The 19,254-nt window shown below is 41.2% G+C and overlaps 1 protein-coding gene across 1 annotated transcript in view; it reads right to left on the minus strand.

Moving 5' to 3' along the window:
* The window catches only part of LOC139420852 (teneurin-2-like), a 62,689-nt gene extending 49,183 nt beyond the window's left edge, over positions 1-13,506 (minus strand). The window contains exons 1-2 of the mRNA XM_071171211.1: positions 13,386-13,506; positions 385-607 (exon numbers count right to left, since the gene is read on the minus strand). Coding sequence (XP_071027312.1) covers positions 385-607; positions 13,386-13,473 — 311 coding nt within the window. The 5' untranslated portion in view covers positions 13,474-13,506. The remainder of the gene's footprint in view (positions 1-384; positions 608-13,385) is intronic.
* Positions 13,507-19,254: the final 5,748 nt, after the last annotated feature.

A 19,254-nucleotide genomic window follows, 5' to 3' on the forward strand; every position in this document is an offset into this window, starting at 1 on the left:
CACAACCCAGCAGGAGCATGGCAATCACACACCAAACAAAAGGCAGAACAGAGGGGGAGAGGAGGACACCAGCTTCCATCTACCAGAACACCAGAGAGAGAGAGCAGCAGGCAGGGCCTCTGCCTGTGTGCCAGCATGGCTGTGTGTGAAGATAGGCAACGGCAGAAGGGGATGTTGAGTTCAGAGCTCTAGCAGCTGGGCAGAGGGCACCCACAAACCTGACCAGAGCCTTTAAGTTCAAGGTAAAAACCTTTGTCACTTGGATAAATACAGCCAGCTGTACAGTACCAGGAGCTGATAGGAAGCATAAAGTGTTCCTGTCCCTCTGAATAGGGGGGTGTCCAAACATGAATGGATAGCAAGCAGGGAGACAGTGATACTGACCTGGTCTCCAGGGGCACGCTGCTGTTCAGCGCCCAGCTTTCCTGGAGCTGGACTGACTCTGGTGTGGAGGGGCCCTCCCCGGGGGCCACCGAGGGGGCATGGGTTTGGCCGCGGCGGCTGGCCAGGGTGTTGCGGTTCAGGGAGTTGGCCGATGACTGGTGGTGGTTGTGAGGAGGAGGGAGTGGCGGCCGCAGAGACTGACTGTGGTGGTTGTTTGGAGGACCTGAAGGAGAACACAGGAACAAATTAGGGCTTATTGTTTGACAGGAATGGTGTTCTAGCTCATAGTGTATATTTCAGTTGTTATAGCCTTGGCGGGCGCTTTATAAATGTGTACTACTTCAGCCTGAATTGACTGATTTAATGAAAGCATTATCCATTGACAGTGATGTATGTTTGGATGCTTTAGTTTCATATAGAACATTTTTCATTTCATGTGTTACAAATTGCTTTATGAGAACATGTCAGATCGAAATACAAAAACACCTCTGAAGAAATAACTAAAATTGTACAAGTAGAATATTTTACAGACTAAATCCAACCTCCTGTAGAGTGACCAATTCACCTTATCCATTCCATAACAAAAAAAAAAAGGAAACATTAATGAAAATTACTTTGTGATAGTTTCAAATGTTAATTATGATTAAAACTATCCAAATATTGGAATCAAGTGTTCTTCACTTTTAAACCTCTAATCAAATAATATGATACAAGTACTTGTATGCATTATTGTACCAGCCCTAAATCATTCCATTTAATCATTACTTCTGATTTTGGCAAATGAGATCTAAGTCTTTAAATTAAGGTATTAGAAAATATCACTAATTACTCAAGTCTAAAGAGAAATATTTGAACGATTCTAATTTCTATCTACAGATACTATATATTACAGAGAACAAATTGTGTAGCAACATGAATAAAATCTTAGTGTTTCCACCTCCACAAATTCTTTACAAAGCCTGCGTGACGGACTGATCGGACAATGGCAAAACATCAATGAATCAACATATTCCTCAAAAAGGGTCAAAAGAAAAGACTATATATACTTCTTCCATGATGCAATAACAGTCTTATTGACTAAAAGGCAACGCCTACTGTATAAAAAAAAAGCACACAAACACATACACTGAGGGTACAAAATGGCATAGACAGACCTGGTGACTCCAGGTGAAATAATGATCCCTTATTGATGTCACTTGGTAAATCCACTTCAAAATCAGTGTAGATGAAGGGTGAGGAGACAGGTTAAAGGAGGAATTTCAAGCCTTGAGACATGGATTGTGTGTGTGTGCCACTCAGAGGGTGAATGGGCAAGACAAAAGATTTAAGTGCCTTTAAAAGTGGTATGGTAGTAGGTGCCAGGTGCACCGGTTTAAGTGTGTCAACAATTGCAACGCTGCTGGGTTTTTCACACTCAACAGTTTCCTGTGTGTATCAAGAATGGTCCATCACCAAAAGGGACATCCATCCAACTTGACACAACTGTGGGAAGCATTAGTCAACATGGGACAGCATCCCTGTGGAACGCTTTCGACACCTTGTATAGTCTATGCCCCGATGAATTGAGGGCAAAAGGGGGTACAACTCAAGATTAGGAAGGTGTTCCTGATGTTTTGTATACTCCGTGTGTATTCTCCAACGGGTTTCTCCTTCCTTTCCTTGTACAATTAATTTCAGCTATTGAACCTTTCAGGAGTAACATACAAATATCAGTTACCCATACAGTATGTAATGTCAACATCGTAAAAAAACAGTGGGCCTACCTGATTACGTACACAGCACTGATAACTGAAAGAATGAGGAGTCATACCAAGACCTAAGACATGAGCTAAGAAAGGGAGAGGCCCTTTACACAAAACGTCTTGTGAAAAGAGGAGAAATGAAAAAGGGATTGGGCAGAGCTGAGATCAGTCATGGTTTGGAGGGCCAGGGTGGGTGTAATCTCCCACACCACACTGTGTAAGAACTGGAGAAAGACCCAGTGCTACAAAACCCACAGTTCACAAAAGCTGCGTTTGGACTGCAGGGACGCAGGGAACAATCTGAGCAGCACAATAGGGGCTGAGAGCAGTGGATTATAAAGTGTGACGTGTCCATCAAAGCACCACTCCACACAACAGCCCTGGCTAAACACAATGGTATTCTGGTACTAACCCTTTAATGTGCTCTGATAACCTTGGTCGGGCTCTGATCTAATGCTTCTTCCACTGTTTCCCCCTGCAAAACTGCCGTTCAAACTCAAAATCGAGCTGACAGCCATGGAGGTTGTTTACCAACCCTCAACAGGTCTGTGGGCACACAAAAGGACACACAGTCAGAGGCCTCAGTTTCTAACCTTCAGTAACGACATCCCTGTGTGAAACAGTGGAATCCCACAAACACAATGGCCGGCTCCTCATCTGTTTAAACATACTGCCGAGATCACAGTGGAGAACTGAGCAGGGGGGTTATCAAAGTCCCTTCTGTAATACGCAGATTACAGCATTCTGCAGCATGCTGGCCTTTATTAGTCTACTGTATTGTGTGTTTAATAGCTCTAATACAATGGCCTTTAAGATGGAATGAATGTCCTTTCATCCGCCTTGGGGTGGCAGGCAGCCTAGTGGTTAGAACATTGGGACAGTAACCAAAAGGTTGCTGGATCGAATCCCCGAGCTGACAAGGTAAAAATGTGTCTTTCTTCCCCAGAACAAGGCAATTAAGCCACTCTTCCCAGGTAGGCCGTCATTTTAAATAATAATTTGTTCTTTATTTATTTGCCTAGTTAAATATATCTATTTTTAATTAAGATTAAGATCCCTTTATTGGTCGATAGCACAATTTGACTTCCGCTTTTAGCTCAACCCTTCCGAAATACACACATCCAGGTTTGGAGAGGTGCAGGGGGCTGCCACACTGAGAGTCTGGGGAGCTGGGATTTGATACCAGCAACCCTCCGGATGCCAGCTCACTTCCCGCTCTGACCCTGGATTTGAACCGGCAACCCTCCAGTTACCTGCCGGTTACCTGTCACAGCCAGTCTTTCCACAGAGGATCAGCCTTTCCACTGTGGCTCAGTACTACCATCTTCATACCTACTTAAACAACATACGCCATCGTAAAAAGACAGTTGTGCTGCATAGTAGAGGAATGGCAGGGCACCTACAGTTGAAGTCGGAAGTTTACATACACCTTGGCCAAATACATTTAAACTCAGTTTTTCACAAATCCTGAGTTAGGATCGGTAAGTTAGGATCACCACTTTATTTTAAGAATGTGAAATGTCAGAATAATAGTAGAGAGAATGATTTACTTGAGCTTGTATTTCTTTCATCACGTTCCCAGTGGGTCAGAAGTTTACATACACTCAATTAGTATTTGATAGCATTGCCTTTAAATTGTTTATCTTGGGTCAAATGTTTCGGGTAGCCTTCCACAAGCTTCCCACAATAAGTAATTCTGGCCCATTCTTCCTGACAGAGCTGGGGTAACTGAGTCAGGTTTGTAGGACTCCTTGCTCACACACGCTTTTTCAGTTCTGCCCACAAATTTTCTATAGGATTGAGGTCAGGTGATGGCCACTCCAATACCTTAACTTTGTTGTCCTTAAGCTGTTTTCCACAACTTTGGAAGTATGCTTAGGGTCATTGTCCATTTGGAAGACCCATTTCCGACCAAGCTTTAAATACCTGGCTGATGTCGCTTCAATATATCCACATAATTTTCCTGCCTTATGATGCAATCTATTTTGTGAAGTGCACCAGTCCCTCCTGCAGCAAGGCACCACCACAACATGATGCTGCCACACCCGTGCTTCACGGTTGGGATGGTGTTCTTCGGCTTGCAAGCCTCCCCCTTTTTCCTCCAAACATAACGATGGTCATTACGGCAAACAGTTCTATTTTTGTCAGTCCCCATGCAAGCCGTAGTCTGGCTTTTTTATGGCAGTTTTGGAACAGTGGCTTCTTCCTTGCTGAGCAGCCTTTCAGGTTATGCTGATATAGGACTCGTTTTACTGTGGATATAGATACTTTTGTACCGGTTTCCTCCAGAATCTTCACAAGGTCGTTTGCTGTTGTTCTGGGATTGATGTGCACTTTTCGCACCAAAGTACGTTCATCTCTAGGAGACAGAACGCGTCTCCTTCCTGAGCGGTATGACGGCTGCATGGTCCCATGGTGTTTATATACTATTGTTTGTACAGACGAACGTGGTACCTTCAGGCGTTTGGAAATTGCTCCCAAGGATGAACCAGACTTGTGGAGATCTCCAATTTTTTTTCTGAGGTCTTGGCTGATTTCTTTTGATTTTCCCATGATGTCCCAAAGAGGCACTGAGTTTGAAGGTAGGCTTTGAAATACATCCACAGGTACACCTCCAATTGACTCAAATTATGTCTGTTAGCCTATCAGAAGCTTCTAAAGCCATGACATAAATTCCAGAAAATTTCCAAGCAGTTTAAAAGGTCAGTCAACTTAGTGTATGTAAACTTCTGACCCACTGGAATTGGGATACAGTGAATTATAAGTGAAATAATCTGTCTGTAAACAATTGTTGGAAAAACTACTTGTGTCATGCACAAAGTAGATGTCCTTACCGACTTGCCAAAACTATAGTTTGTTAACAAGAAATTTGTGGAGTGGTTAAAAAATGAGTTTAAATGACTCCAACCTAAGTGTATGTAAACTAGCCTAGTGGTTAGAGCGTTGGACTAGTAACCGAAAGGTTGCAAGATTGAATCCCTGAACTGACAAGGTAAAAGTCTGTCGTTTTGCCCCTGAACAAGGCAGTTAACCCACTATTCCTAGACCGTTATTTAATATAAGAATTTGCCTAGTTAAATAAAAGGTAAACAAAAAAAAATGTATCTGCACTGCTGTTTTAGTAGTTGGGGGGGCAGCGGCTTTTTCAGAATAGATGACATGGTGACTTAACCCTGCACAATAAAGAGATGCAGCACGTTTTGGTCACAGCAGAGTGTAGGGGTGCCTAACACAGCACACACATGATCACACACACATACATACACATGAACAGAAAGCAACAACATCAGCCAGGCAGAACAAGTGCACTCACACAACCTATCCCTGGAGAATTATGCCTTTTCTCTTTCTGCCTGGAAGACAATCATTCCAATTCCAAACAAAGTCCTATGAGGAGCAAGCTAGAAATTAACAAATGAGGATACAAACTTAATAACAGGCAGCCATGTTGGTAATTACCCACTCCATGGAATGAACAAACTTCTAAAAAGGTTAATAGCTTTTCTGTCAGCAAGGCAGCGCCTCGCTACAGAGTGACAGAAATGGAAATTGAGAGCGTGTCTGTTTTCTTTATATGGAATCAGAAAAAATATATATTTATTGTAAGAAATATGTATTACACAACAAGAACAACAAAAAATGCTAAATTATTTTTGAAAAATTAAAATGTTTTCATTAAAAACCATGATTTATGGCAAGATTTATCCAAGTAAAATTGGTATCAGCCAAGCTGCAGCAACATCCATATGAGCATGACTAAAACTTTGTTCTGTAGCTTTAGATCTCATCCTGCATCATAAGCTCCTTTAATGTAAAAACTGTTGGGAAACAGCACTGAGCTGTAGTTCCACCCATAAAATGATATTCATTTTCCCCTCTATCTTCTACCTCCTTTTGTTTTTCTAAATGTCATTTTTTTTACCCCCCCACCATTTAAGAGAGTTGATTCACAATTGAGTTCTAATCTACTGTGCAAACCTACAGTAACGCAAAAGACAACTCAACAAAAACACAGGGACGAGAGCCCATGTCAAATAAGCTACTATATGATGGTTGTCGTTTTGGAATCATTCCCGAACAACAACAAAAAAACTGGATGACAGCTCAAGCCAATTTGCTACAAAACTCAGTTTAAACTTGAAAAATCTCAGTTTGAACTTGAGAATCTGCTCCAACTCTCTTTGAAACAGTATGGGAAAGGAGGAAAACACACAAACACATGAAATGGTCTTACATGCCTATTTGTTCCTCCAATGTTTAGGAGTCCAGGCAAAATAACAATTGCTGTAGATAATGACCCAGGTGTAGAATGTGTTTTATAGCCACCTCAGCTATCAAAGACTCATGTAGAGAAAAGAGACAGAAAGCTGAGAGGGAATAAAAAAATAAATATCTAAAAGCAATTACAGTTCAGAGGCAACGCAGGGCGAAATGGAAGCACAGCACAACAGCTTCCCGGGTCCGCTTGTTGTTGTTGGTGGTGCATGGCGATGTTGAAATTACTGCAGCTCAGATTCGCAGGCTACGGGCTAGAATGACAAGGATTAAAATAAATTGCCCAACATGAGCGGTGGGAACCTTGGGAAAAACAATACGAGTAAAAGCATAAAATGTCAATTTGGAATGATAAAAGACACAATCTAAACAGGGCAGGAGAAGCCTCAAGACAGCGCAAGGTAATAGAAATTGTGATTTTTACTGTGACTCAGCCTGCTTAAAAATAAATGAGGTGGCATGATTGGAAAGGGGGCATTTTTCTGGTCTTCCACTATTTTGCTAGTTCTACCTATCTATCTCTTCACACAAACCAAAGACAGGTGCAAATGTCTTAATTGAAACAGGCCCAAAGGTCAGTGTACTCATGACAGCTCTCAACGCCTCAACGAGTGGTGGACGCCTGCCAAGCTGAATGGGTTAACGTTTGGCGTCGGCTGCAAATTGGTAAGAACGGTGTTATGGATATGCAAGACCCAGGATTCAGCTGAGGGTGTCCATTTTCTTTCACTGCTAGTACATCATATCATAATAGAGAATGGCAGGATTAGCAGAAGCAGTTGAATTCGTTTTTTTTCCAGGGACTTCTGTTCAGTGAATAAACTTTATGTTGACACTTCTGTTGGGCGTTTCCAGAGCGATAGGATGGGTGGCAAAACAGAACCGCAGCAACACCACACCGAGTCAGATCAGTGAGCGGCCGTGCTTGAGAAGCCGTGGATCATACCCCTACTCTTCTAAAGAGCGGAGGATCAGGAACTGCCGAAGGACAGCTCAGTTTCGGAGTGCACTACTTAGCCCTGTCCCCTTGATCTTTTTCTTTCTTGGGGATTTAATTAAAAAGCAAGATTGCAGTACGTTAGTGCAAATGAAATACAGAGACATACTGATGGAGAGAAGAGGGGGGAGATGAGACGGAGGTTGTTTTGAAATATTCAGAGCACACTATTTCTCTGCCTCGGTCACTCATCTCCACTAATTAGACAATAATAACTGTCCAGCAGCAACAGACAAGGAGAAGAGACTACTGCACATTCAACTTGAAACCCCTCCAAATCAAATACCCCAATGCTATGAAATTACATTCATCACCAGAGAGATCTGTGGCACACAATTTATTAACACACAATTAACACAACATTTAAGACCAGACAAATGAACTTTCCTTTGGTAACAAAGTGGCATAGAGAATGGAGTGATCAAACATTCAAAACACCACACAAACCTCTAGTGATTTCCATGCTGGAATGTTTTTCTACTTCCAAAACGCATAGACACCGGAAATACACCACAAGAGGGGAAAAAAAACAACTGATGAATAATGCATTGGTAGCATTAGTGCGCTAAGAGCCTGGGTCGTTCCAGGAGTAGCTACTGCGTCTGCCACTGCTCACATCCAGTTCTGGCTAAACCTTCCCAGAGAGTGTGTGGAGAGACAGGCCCCAGCAGGCACACTTGCAGTGCTGATGCCATCGACACCTCACTTCTCCCCCATGACACCTGAGAATGTGACGGCCTCAGGAAGGGAGATGGAGCGTACACAAGGTGCTAATGCTGTAGCATGGGTTAGCGCAAAAATTAGCAGGAGACTAACAATGCATACCAATTACGCACAGCCGGCACTAGGGATCAGCCACAAGCAAGGCTGAGAGTGGAGGCTTCAGGGGCAGACTATACGTTTGAAGGCCATGTTTAGCATTTGTTTGGAGAGATGCAACACTGCCACAATATGGAAGGCATATTATGCATCCAAATATGATCATGGGAATGAAAAAGCCGTTACAATAATATAAATGTAGAATTTAGGAGCAGGAAACGCAAAAATCAACAGTCAGCCAACTTCAACACACAGTGATTTAAACTGCATATTTTGTTATCCCAATGAGGCTAGAGGAGTAGAGGGGACTGATGACCGAGTTGTCATAATAATAAGGGAATCAGTCGATAACTGAACAAGGCACACGGGCAGGAAAGCCAACTGAAATGTAACCTTGGAGAATACAAAGCATTGCAATATGAAGGGGGAAGAAATGGTTCATTATCTGTTTCATCATTCGGCTTCTTGGGGGTTGTTTTGTTGGTGAAAATGTTTCCCTTTGAGAGGCGATTGTGCTAGAAAAAGTACAGATGAGCATGAAACGACAAGGTGTGCAGGCGTTCCAAAACAGCGCATCAGAATGCTTTGTAGAGAACCATGGTATCCGATTACAGAATACAGTATGTGAACTGTGTGTGCTCCACATGCAGGAACCTCAATCAAAAACGATATCAGGATTCATTATCAGAAACAGGGAAAGAGATGCCAGAGTGGAAAACAACAGGCAATTAAAATATTACTTATTCTATCCAGCTACCTAAACAATGGAGGGGGAAAAAAGGAAAAGCACACTTGACAAAGGAGGAGATGACAAGGAAATCTAAAAAGCGCTTTAGATCTGTGATACCTCTTAGAGCTAAAAAATACTCCTACGTTCCTTCCATGGAGAACATGAGGGCACAATGTCGACAGTGTTGATACATGTGCCTACCTGTCTAACAATCTGGGTTAATTGTGTTTAGTCAAAAAATTGTGTCAAAAAAATAATATCACTTCTGTTATGACTCCAAACAGGACGAGGTGAGAAGCAGAGAGTCATATCAAAGCATTTTATACAGCAGCACCAGGCCATCGACTTCCAGAAGGATGATATGCTTGGTGATATGCTATTTCATGTCGTAGACATACCACGTCATCATACCTACAAGTATTGACACTTCCGTGGAAAAATCATTCTATGGGTCTTTTAACCGCCTGACTGACTTTGATAGATTTGATTTGATTTCTTACAAAGATGGTTCATTAACTGCATGCACGTGATGAGTAAAAGCTGGTATGACATATTTTCCTAACAATGTGCATATATATATATATATATATATATATATATATATATATATATATATATATATATATAAAAAAATACGTATTCACTTGTTTAGGTCAGAAACATATTGATTCGCGTATTATAAAATCAATAACAGGAGATAGTTTATCTTTTTGCAATGTTTGCATATGCACTTTGGATGTTAAAGGGCCAATCGACAGCTGAAACAATAACAAAGGCATCCACACCACCGCTGTTTTGGTAAAAAGCTGAGGGACGGGGCTGGAGAGATGTAACCACTAAAATTCATAAACAGACCTATGGATACAAGGACTGACCATCCATGATATCCAAATGATAGTTTTAACCATGTTTTGAGGTTATACAATGTTTGTTTACATTTGTTGTTTATAAACAATCGAGTAAAGCAAGCTTATATTTTGGGATCTGATGGGGTACAACAGTTTAACTAAGCTCATGAGGCATTTATACATGTTATATTCATGATGAATCACTGGGTATATATCATTCATTTATAAGTCTGAATATGAATGAAGTAACTGCGGACTGCCCCTTTAAGGTGCCATGGTCTAATCAATAAAATAGAGAAACATTTGCATTATTTTATCTCTAAACACATATTTTAACTTTAAAACATAATACATAACATTTGTGACTGCTTCTATGAAATAACTTGTCCTTCCTTAACTATGTCTAGTTTTGTATTCATTGTTTTTATAATGCAAACAATATTGATTACGGTATGTACACCAAATACAATAGTGATGCACTTTTCTAAATAAATTAAAATCAGTGAAAATCAAATTGAAAAATTCATCATAACAAGTACTGTGTAAAAACAAAAAGTTTAAATCCTAGTACATAGGGTGACTTTTCTTTTTCAAAGTATTCTTAGTTACTCCCTGTTGATGTGGTACATGATAGGTGAACAGTGAGGAGATGCAATACTCGGTAATATGCAGTACAGCATATTTTAAGAGTAACGCACACATGTTGCACTAGAATACTGCCAGAGCAACATCTCGGCACTTAAGCAGCATGAGCACTGAAAAATGGCACATACAGTATTTTCACCAAATTGCTAGCAACCTCTAGCTGCTGCATTTTACTGTTTACTAAACTACCCTGTCTTTCTGTGCTGATTCTTTTCCCCATTTAGGCCTAACGCAAACGCAGCATGGAGAAATGTTACACTAAGACTCAAATCTCCAGAAACACAGCCTCTGGAAGAGCAGAAGGCCATGCAGCAATACATTATCGAACACAATAATTCATAGGAATATCATAGACATAGTAGTATCTGTTGAAAACAAGACCTATAAGCTACCATAATAAAAATCCAATTGTGGATTCCCCAATCAATAAGAACCATATCTGTCTTAAGAGGACTAAACTTTTCACTAACCTATTTGATAAGGGTGCTTCGCCATGATTGATGTGGCTCCTTTGAAAAGTAAACCAATTTCAGCCCTGATGCAAAGTTGATTGAAATTGGCTATAATCACGTTACTCTCGAATTCTGAACCCCCCCCCCCCCCCCATGGTTTTAATAAAGATTTATGGCTGATTAAAGGACAGACTAATCGAATTAAGACTAGACCTTGTTCCAGCAAAAAAATGGTTCCAACTGATTTTGCAAAATCCGATTTTCGTTTATGATATTGATATAACACTTACTGATTTAGATCCATAGAAGAGGAAGGAGGTCTTCTTTTACAGATTTATTCCCCTATTTCCCCATCATGCGTCAGTATGTTGACTTGATTCTATGATTATTTGGGTTATTGGCAGGTATTGCTCAGAGGGAATGGACTTCACGTGGAGCATTGGGGGTTCAAAAAGAGCCAGAATGACCAAGCGCAGAGAATATATATTTTTCTCTCTGTGTTAGTGAGGTGTCACCTCAGTCTATTCACAGCAGAAAACACATGACCCCAACAATGGGAGTCAGTGGCCTTTCAACTCAAAGGCAATGGGATGATGTGGATCAGAAGACAACTTAGGAAAAGGACAGACCCATTTCAAGGAGCACTGTCGCTACAGTGACTATGAACTTTGGACACAAAAGTGATCTGTTACCTACTAATCGGCACCATAATCAGGAACATTTGGTTAATGTAATATTCTTACTTGTATTAGACCATAATGTACTATTACTTTGTGGTACACAGACGCAGGGGGTTGGAAATATATATGTAAAGCCAACGTGACCAATGAGCTATACAATGTGTATTATTTTTAGGATCTGTGCTGGAATTCAAACGTAGGCTACAACGTCACACTGAGTGCATTTCAAAAATGTCATATTTCCGTGTAGGCCGAGCAGTTTCGCAACACTAAAAATATAAACAATACCATGTAAAAATGTGCTATTTTTGGACCATTCATTAACTACAAACAAGTGCACTGGCAAGAAAAATACATAGCCTACAGTACACAATTTAATAAAGGGAAAATGTAATACAGAACTATTCGACATGAAACCACAAAAGCCAAAAGCTGTGCTTCCTAGCCACATTTTAGAAGACATAAATATACAAGTATTATATCTTTAGTGTCGAACGTACAGTCAAAAAACATAAAAGAATGAGAGAAACCATCGGAAACCCAGACAAAGCCCCCTCTGTATCTCCGGCTACAAGCAGGGTCTCTGTTTGACATCGCAGTAATCGTCTCAAATCCTTTCCTTCCACCATTCTCACCCACTGAGGAGAATTCAGTCACCTAGGAACTCTCATTCTGAATACTGACGTGATTAGAAAGTAACAGCTGCATTCACGGTGTTTGGAACAAAAGCACACTCAAAAACGCACAATTTTCTTGCTTGTTCATGCTAGCGCAGAAAAAGGCAAAGCAATTACGGGCAGAAAATACAAAAATGAATTAAGTGGGCCTATTTCTACACCATTCCTAATGACTAATGCTTTTTAATATTGTTTTTTGATAGACATTCACAGTGGGGGGGCAGTTTCACAGATTGAACTCATTGAAATGAATTTAAACTCCACAAATTCCCTCAATTCAACATCTTTCAAGCATATTTTTGCATTTCAGACTCAATTCAATAATTCTATGTAATACTACTTCAATTTAATAATACTTTATTAAACCACAATTTATCCATTGTGATATTTATCCATTTCCAAAGCATTGATAAATTCACCAGTTTGCTTTTTTTGAACTGAAAATTAACACATAACTTCCATTTTATAAAAAATATATTCTTAGCCAATTAAAATGTATGTATTTTCTTTAAATACTAATGTACACTAACAAACTTTCCTCATTTTATCCAATAAACCACAGAGAAGAGTGGAAATATAAACCCTAAGTGTGTTCCTCATTGCATATGCAACCAGTCTCACAAGCACAGGTAGAAACTGAGTGAATGATAAGGGATTCATAATTTACTATGGAATGGTAGTTATTAATATGGAAATAATATGCTCTGATTCAAAGGAGCTGCTTTCAAAACTCTTTCCTATTTTTATGACTTTGGGTGGCATAAGAGCAAATAATTGTAAATTCATAATGACTACTTTCTTTGCTGTGTGAAAAATTATTTGGAATTGCAGTATATCAATGAATTCAATCTTAGCATATACATTTGATTTTCTACCTGAAGCGAGTGAGTCATTTCTTAAAGAAGGACTGAGGTTCATTATGATTTTAACATTACAAATGATCGTTGCAGAATGTCCTTCACCTTCAACAATATGGCATAATCGTTTACTATGCGCTTACTTTTGGCTTTTAAAACTAAATCTAAACTATTCAGAGATCTGTATCTATCCTTGAACCACAGTGAATAAAGACAGAGAGACATGCCATGGTAGATGGCGTTTTAATGATACTTTACATTGGCTGGGGATGGTCTTACCCGCAGAGGGGGGCTGGGGTGGAGGTGCGCAGGCCCGGAGTAGGTAAGAATTGGGGGAGAATTCATCGTCAGGAGGGGGGTCCAGCATGACGTGGGGGGAGCCGCTGTCCAGCAGGGGCACTTGGCACTCCCTGATGGCTGGGGGGGCAGGATGGGGAGGGCCAGTGGGTGGAGGTGGGGCAGGGGGTAGCAGGCTGGACGAAGGTGTTGGAGGTAGGGGACGACCTGGGGAGCACACACACACACACACACACACACACACACAGAGAGAAGATGGAGGGCACGTGTTACTATGCACACTGGCATTGTAAATTACAGGAGGACAATAGGTGGCGTTTGAACATGAAGAAGTGCTAGAAATTACACAACCTCGTCTCCATGTCAATACAATGCTCTTTTAGACACACTGTCAATCTCTACCAGTATTGTCAATCTCTACCAGTATTGTCAATCTCTACCAGTATTGTCAATCTCTACCAGTATTGTCAATCTCTACCAGTATTGTCAATCGCTACCCGTATTCATGTGTTCAAGCGGAGACTGTCAATTCCATTGACAGCTGAGCGATAAAATAACGATAATGAAAGACGAGAGAAACAATTGAGAAAGAAAGAGATATAGAAAATGGAGAAGTATTGCAGGGCTTTCCATTCCTTCAATCGCTCTGATAACCTTGCTCTTTAATAGCAGCACACTGAAAGGAGGTCAACTTTGATGTCCTATACAGGCTTTTAAATGAACCATCATGTACGGTATTTTATTTGCCTTGAAATAAGAACTCCTGCGTTTGACTTTGACCTTGAGAAATAAAGAGTGAAAGCCTATGAGTTTTCGTTAGGATTCTTTGTGCCATCGATGGTGCAGAATTGTCTTTATTTTGCCATAGTCATGGGGGATCTACCTCCTTTTTATCTATTTTGCAACCAAACCAGATGGCACTGAGAAAATAACATTGATTTGCATGATTAAGCCTGCAGTAACACTAGAGTTCAACATTTGGTTAAAGCAGAATGGTTGACCCCAACAGAAAATCCAAGGGGTAGCCTTATGTTTATTTATTATTTCATCCTAAAACCTTTTCTCACATCCTATTTTAGGCCATCAAATATTTGGTTTGTAAAAGGAACGAACCACAAGTATTTAACTTGTGAAATGGGACATAAACGTGCATATTAGGACATTTCAAGGAGATAACAAAGGAGATTATATTAATAAATGTGTTTTGAGAATGATCAAAAATGTATGATCAATTGTGGCCTAGAAATTCCAGAAAATACTAATTCTTCAATAAAGACAATTCGTTAGCAAAGTACATTCATTCAAGGCTACCATTTCTCAAAATAATTATTGCTCCATTTTCTGATTTCAGTCAATTACAGCATTTTATTTATTACAGCAACATATTTAATATATTCTGTTTTCCTACTTATGTCCAACACAGCAATGGAGAAATTAAGGCTGATTCCCTCCCACACATCCATGGTGTCCTTTTAGATTAGCATGTTTTGATGCAGCTCATCAAGATCACAGACACATATATCAACCCTACACCTTGTTGTGGTGTGATGGAATGGTGTCACCAAGGCCCTGCAACTGTCAGTACAAGGCAAAGCACTCCCAGCTCGTGTGAATACTCTCACTAATAACATGAGCACCACCACCCACTTTGCCTCTGAGCAAGTCGGCAGATCCAACATCCACGGCTGCTTTGGCAAACGTGTCCTTGTATAGAGGCCGGGTGATTTTGACTTCATGTCAGTTCTTGTCATGCGTGGTTAAAAAAAAAATAATAATAAAAAAAAGTGGCCTGCTTTTGCTGAATAATATATGCCTGCTTCAAAGTCCCGGAGTGGAAGATAACCATTGCATCACTAGCTTGCTGCCACACAGCACTCTTCAAAGTCCCGGAGTGGAAGATAACCATTGCATCACTAGCTTGCTGCCACACAGCACTCTTCAAAGTCCCGGAGTGGAAGATAACCATTGCATCACTAGCTTGCTGCCACACAGCACTCTTCAAAGCAAATAGGCTAGCAGAACATTGGAATGGGCAGTGGAGGGGACGAGCACATATAGTACAGTATAGTACAGTACTGAGAAGCCAGAGAGTAGAGTGGCTGGACGGCGATAGAGGGCAAATCTCTCTCTAATGATGAGGATTCATCCTCCTCTCCTGTCGACAACAGGCATTCAGAACATCCAACATAAAATAGGAAGGTTTTTTGAATGGAAGATTGGAGGATGACATCGGTTCCTGCCACAGAGTATCAGAACAGCCCCTCATTTCCTATTCCAGTGTGGATGTTTGGCACAGGCCTCCATTGTGGCTCATTTGGAGCCGTTATCGCGGTTTCAAGCCTTATCCTCTGCTGTTAGCGTCCCTGTCCTCTGAGTCACATAATGTGTTGGGAGGCAAACACACACCACCCCCCCCCCACTCTCCTCCTCGCTGACTCCTGCTGAGGCTGTCTACACACAGCAGGTCTAGCTGTGACATTTGCAGAGATGTATCATATCAGTGTCCTCCTACATCACACAGCAAAACAAAACTAGAGGACCAAAAGAAACCAGAGCTCCTCGCCTCTGTCCTCTTTGTCACGTTTAACACGGCTCCAAACGCTGACATCAAGGGGCAAGAAAGAGAGAGGGAGAGAAAGTGAGCACAAGCCAGCTCTAATGTGACAAGTCGACAAAGATTACTTCACAAAATGTCACTTGAAGAGACATCACACTATCTAACGCGCCTGGCATTACATTATGAGCATCTGATTATGTTGCTATTTTGATTGCTGAGGGCTTTGATGTGCACCATAAATAGTTTAATATGCACCTCAAATGTAAATTAATGCTAAGCTTTTTCTAAAGTATTTTTGTACCAAGTAGTACAGTACTTTTTCCTTTCTATTGCCTGATATGTTTTAATTTTTTATTTAACCTTTATTTAACTAGGCAAGTCAGTTAAGAACAAATTCTTATTTACAATGACAGCTTACCCCGGCCAAACTCGGACGACACTGGGCCAATTGTATGCCGCACTATGGGACTCCAATCATGGCTGGATGTGATACAGCCTGGAATCGAACCAGGGACTGTAGTGACGCCTCTTGCACTGACATGCAGTACCTTAGATCTATGTGCCACTCGAAGACCCTGTTAGGTATAGCATCCAGATGTGGGGGCTCCATAAAAGCTCATTTCTATCCCTCACTGCCCCCTCTCTCTCCTGGGCCAGGGCCTTTTCAAGCAACAACATTCAGCGTGGTCTGAAAATAACTGTCTCCAATCGGCCTGACTCCATTTTGTCACGGGCCTCTTTGTGTCATCACTCCCCGTGACTGGGATGGCTCCGTGCTGCATCCTCAGCACATTCACGGCCCCAGTAGCCCCATGCCCAGGCACCATTGTTCACATGAAACCACACTTTATTTCTCTAATAATTTTCCACACACTCATGGTGGGATTCTGCACCATTTACAAGGTAAAATAGTGGAAGATAAATGGCCCCCAACCACCAAATTATTTTTGTCCCACAACTTCCCATTGCCTCCATCTCATGCACTTATTAATCTCTGTGTGGCTCTTCTCTATAACTGTCTAAACCAACATGGCCTCGGATTGCTGTTGATTTGATCCTATTGTTTCCTCCACAGGCACCACCAGGCCACTATTATACACACTGCACCGGCACCACCAGGCCACTATTATACACACTGCACCGGCCAGTCATCACCACATGCACCAACAGGCCACTATTATACACACAGCACCGGCCAGTCATCTCTTCAGACTGCCAGTCCCTGTGATCTCACAACCACAAACAGTTTCACAAACACTCAGGAGTATGTGGTCCCTTAACAACAGGCAGTAGTGGCATCTCCATGTCCAAATTGAAATGGAAATCCAACTTTGTTCTCATCAGCCATGGAGACAACTCTATTGTGTGATTTCAATATCGGCTCAGTTGTTCAATTTCATTCGAACAAATGGGTGAAATGATCCACCACAATGTGATATGGTGATATATGTGTGCTACGATATACGAGATGACATGACACCGGCGTCACAACAAGTTAACCTCACCCGTCAACCCCCTCCCTCCCTCATTAACCTAGCTACCCCTCCTCAACCCAACAGAAACACAGATGGTTTTGGAGTGTTTGCTAAATCCTGCAGCACAAACAACACAGCAGCAAACCCACATCCCTCCTACTGTCCTGTGTGTGTGTCTCGCTGCTGATGTACAGATTAGCCCAGAACATGGCAATGTGGAACAGCAGGAGGGAGGCAAGAACCAAGACTTAGGCTCAGCTGCAAAGCACATCGGAAAACCAGACTTGAGCAATAATATCACTATCATCTCCCTTTCTATCCTTGTATGTTTCATTACAAAGACAGCTGGGAAACGGGTTAAGATGTGCTGACTCGGCTCTCCATCACACAGAACAAAGCTCCACTTAAAGATCCACTTCTGCCATCAGCTGTAGACTTTTAATATATGTACGGTATAAATTACTTATTACATCGCTGCCTTTGAAGTAGGATGCTTCCATTCTGGCACTATTTTTAACCGGTGTCGCAAAAGTAACAAAAAAAAAAAAAGGACTTACTTTTCTATAACGCCGACTCATCCTCGAGCCTCCCCCCTCCCCATACTGTTACACCTCCTCCCCCCCCCCCCCCCAATCTGCAGTCCTAAGAACTCTTTGCCCTCACACAGGATCAAAGCAGTAAGAAATTAGATTCCATTCCAAACCAATGAGAGCAGCCTCTCCCCCCTAACAACACGTTCCGCATAAAATCACAGCTTTTTTTGTTTGTTTGTTTTCCTAGAACCTGAAAATCTGCAAGCCTCAAATCTTCTCTCTCTCTCTCTCTCTCTCTCTGCCACTTTCTCACTCTCTCTCTCTGATTTTAGGTGTCTTGTGATCTTTCACTTGAAGAAAGTATTTTTCCTATGCCACCAACCCGAAAAAACTCATAATCCCAAAATAAGGTAATTACTCAAATGAACTGATGCCTTTGAAGTGGGGAGAGAGATTTTGTCAAAGACACACCATATTGCTTTGAGTTTTATTTGAAGTAGGTCTCAACGGTAATGAGTTTGAGTCACTGGCCTCAGAGAATGCACTTTTATCACAAAGACGCCACCATCTTCATTAATTTACTCAAATCAACATATTGCACTGTAAACATGTAATTTGAACCAAATGAAAGAGAACTAAAAGGCTTGTTAACAGACCAACCTGGTCTCAGAGCATTTCGTATTATTCTGAACGGAAATCCTAGACACTCCATTTAGTATGATGTTACATTTCTTATGGTATGTATTCATTTGTGGATGTCCATCACCCATTTTGTATACGTTACGAATTTCAATTCCATTTAAATTTACGAAATAGCAAAACGTACAATATGTTACCAATATACAAAGCATATGATATGTTAAAAATTCTGCTAGGTGGCTAACGTTACCTACCTCGCTAACGTTAGCTAGGCTAGGGGTTTGGGGTTATGGTTAAGTTTCAGAGTTAGGTTAAAGGGTTAAGGTTAGGGTTAAGCTAACTTGCTAAGTAGCAAGTAGTTCAAAAGTTGCTAATTAGCTAAAATGCTAAAATTGTGCGTGATGATTCAAACTCGCAATCTTTGGCAACCATGTCACGCCCTGACCTTGGAGATCCTTTTTATGTCTCTATTTTGGTTTCTATGTTTTCTATTTCTTTGTGGTTGGCCGGGTATGGTTCTCAATCAGGGACAGCTGTCTATCGTTGTCTCTGATTGGGAACCATACTTAGGTACCCTTTTTCACCACCTGTGTTTGTGGTAGGCTGGCTTTGTTTAGAGCACTTTGATGGTGAGCTTCACGGTTTGT

This window comes from Oncorhynchus clarkii, chromosome 12 (genome assembly GCF_045791955.1).
Source record: "Oncorhynchus clarkii lewisi isolate Uvic-CL-2024 chromosome 12, UVic_Ocla_1.0, whole genome shotgun sequence".
NCBI classification, from domain to species: domain Eukaryota; kingdom Metazoa; phylum Chordata; class Actinopteri; order Salmoniformes; family Salmonidae; genus Oncorhynchus; species Oncorhynchus clarkii.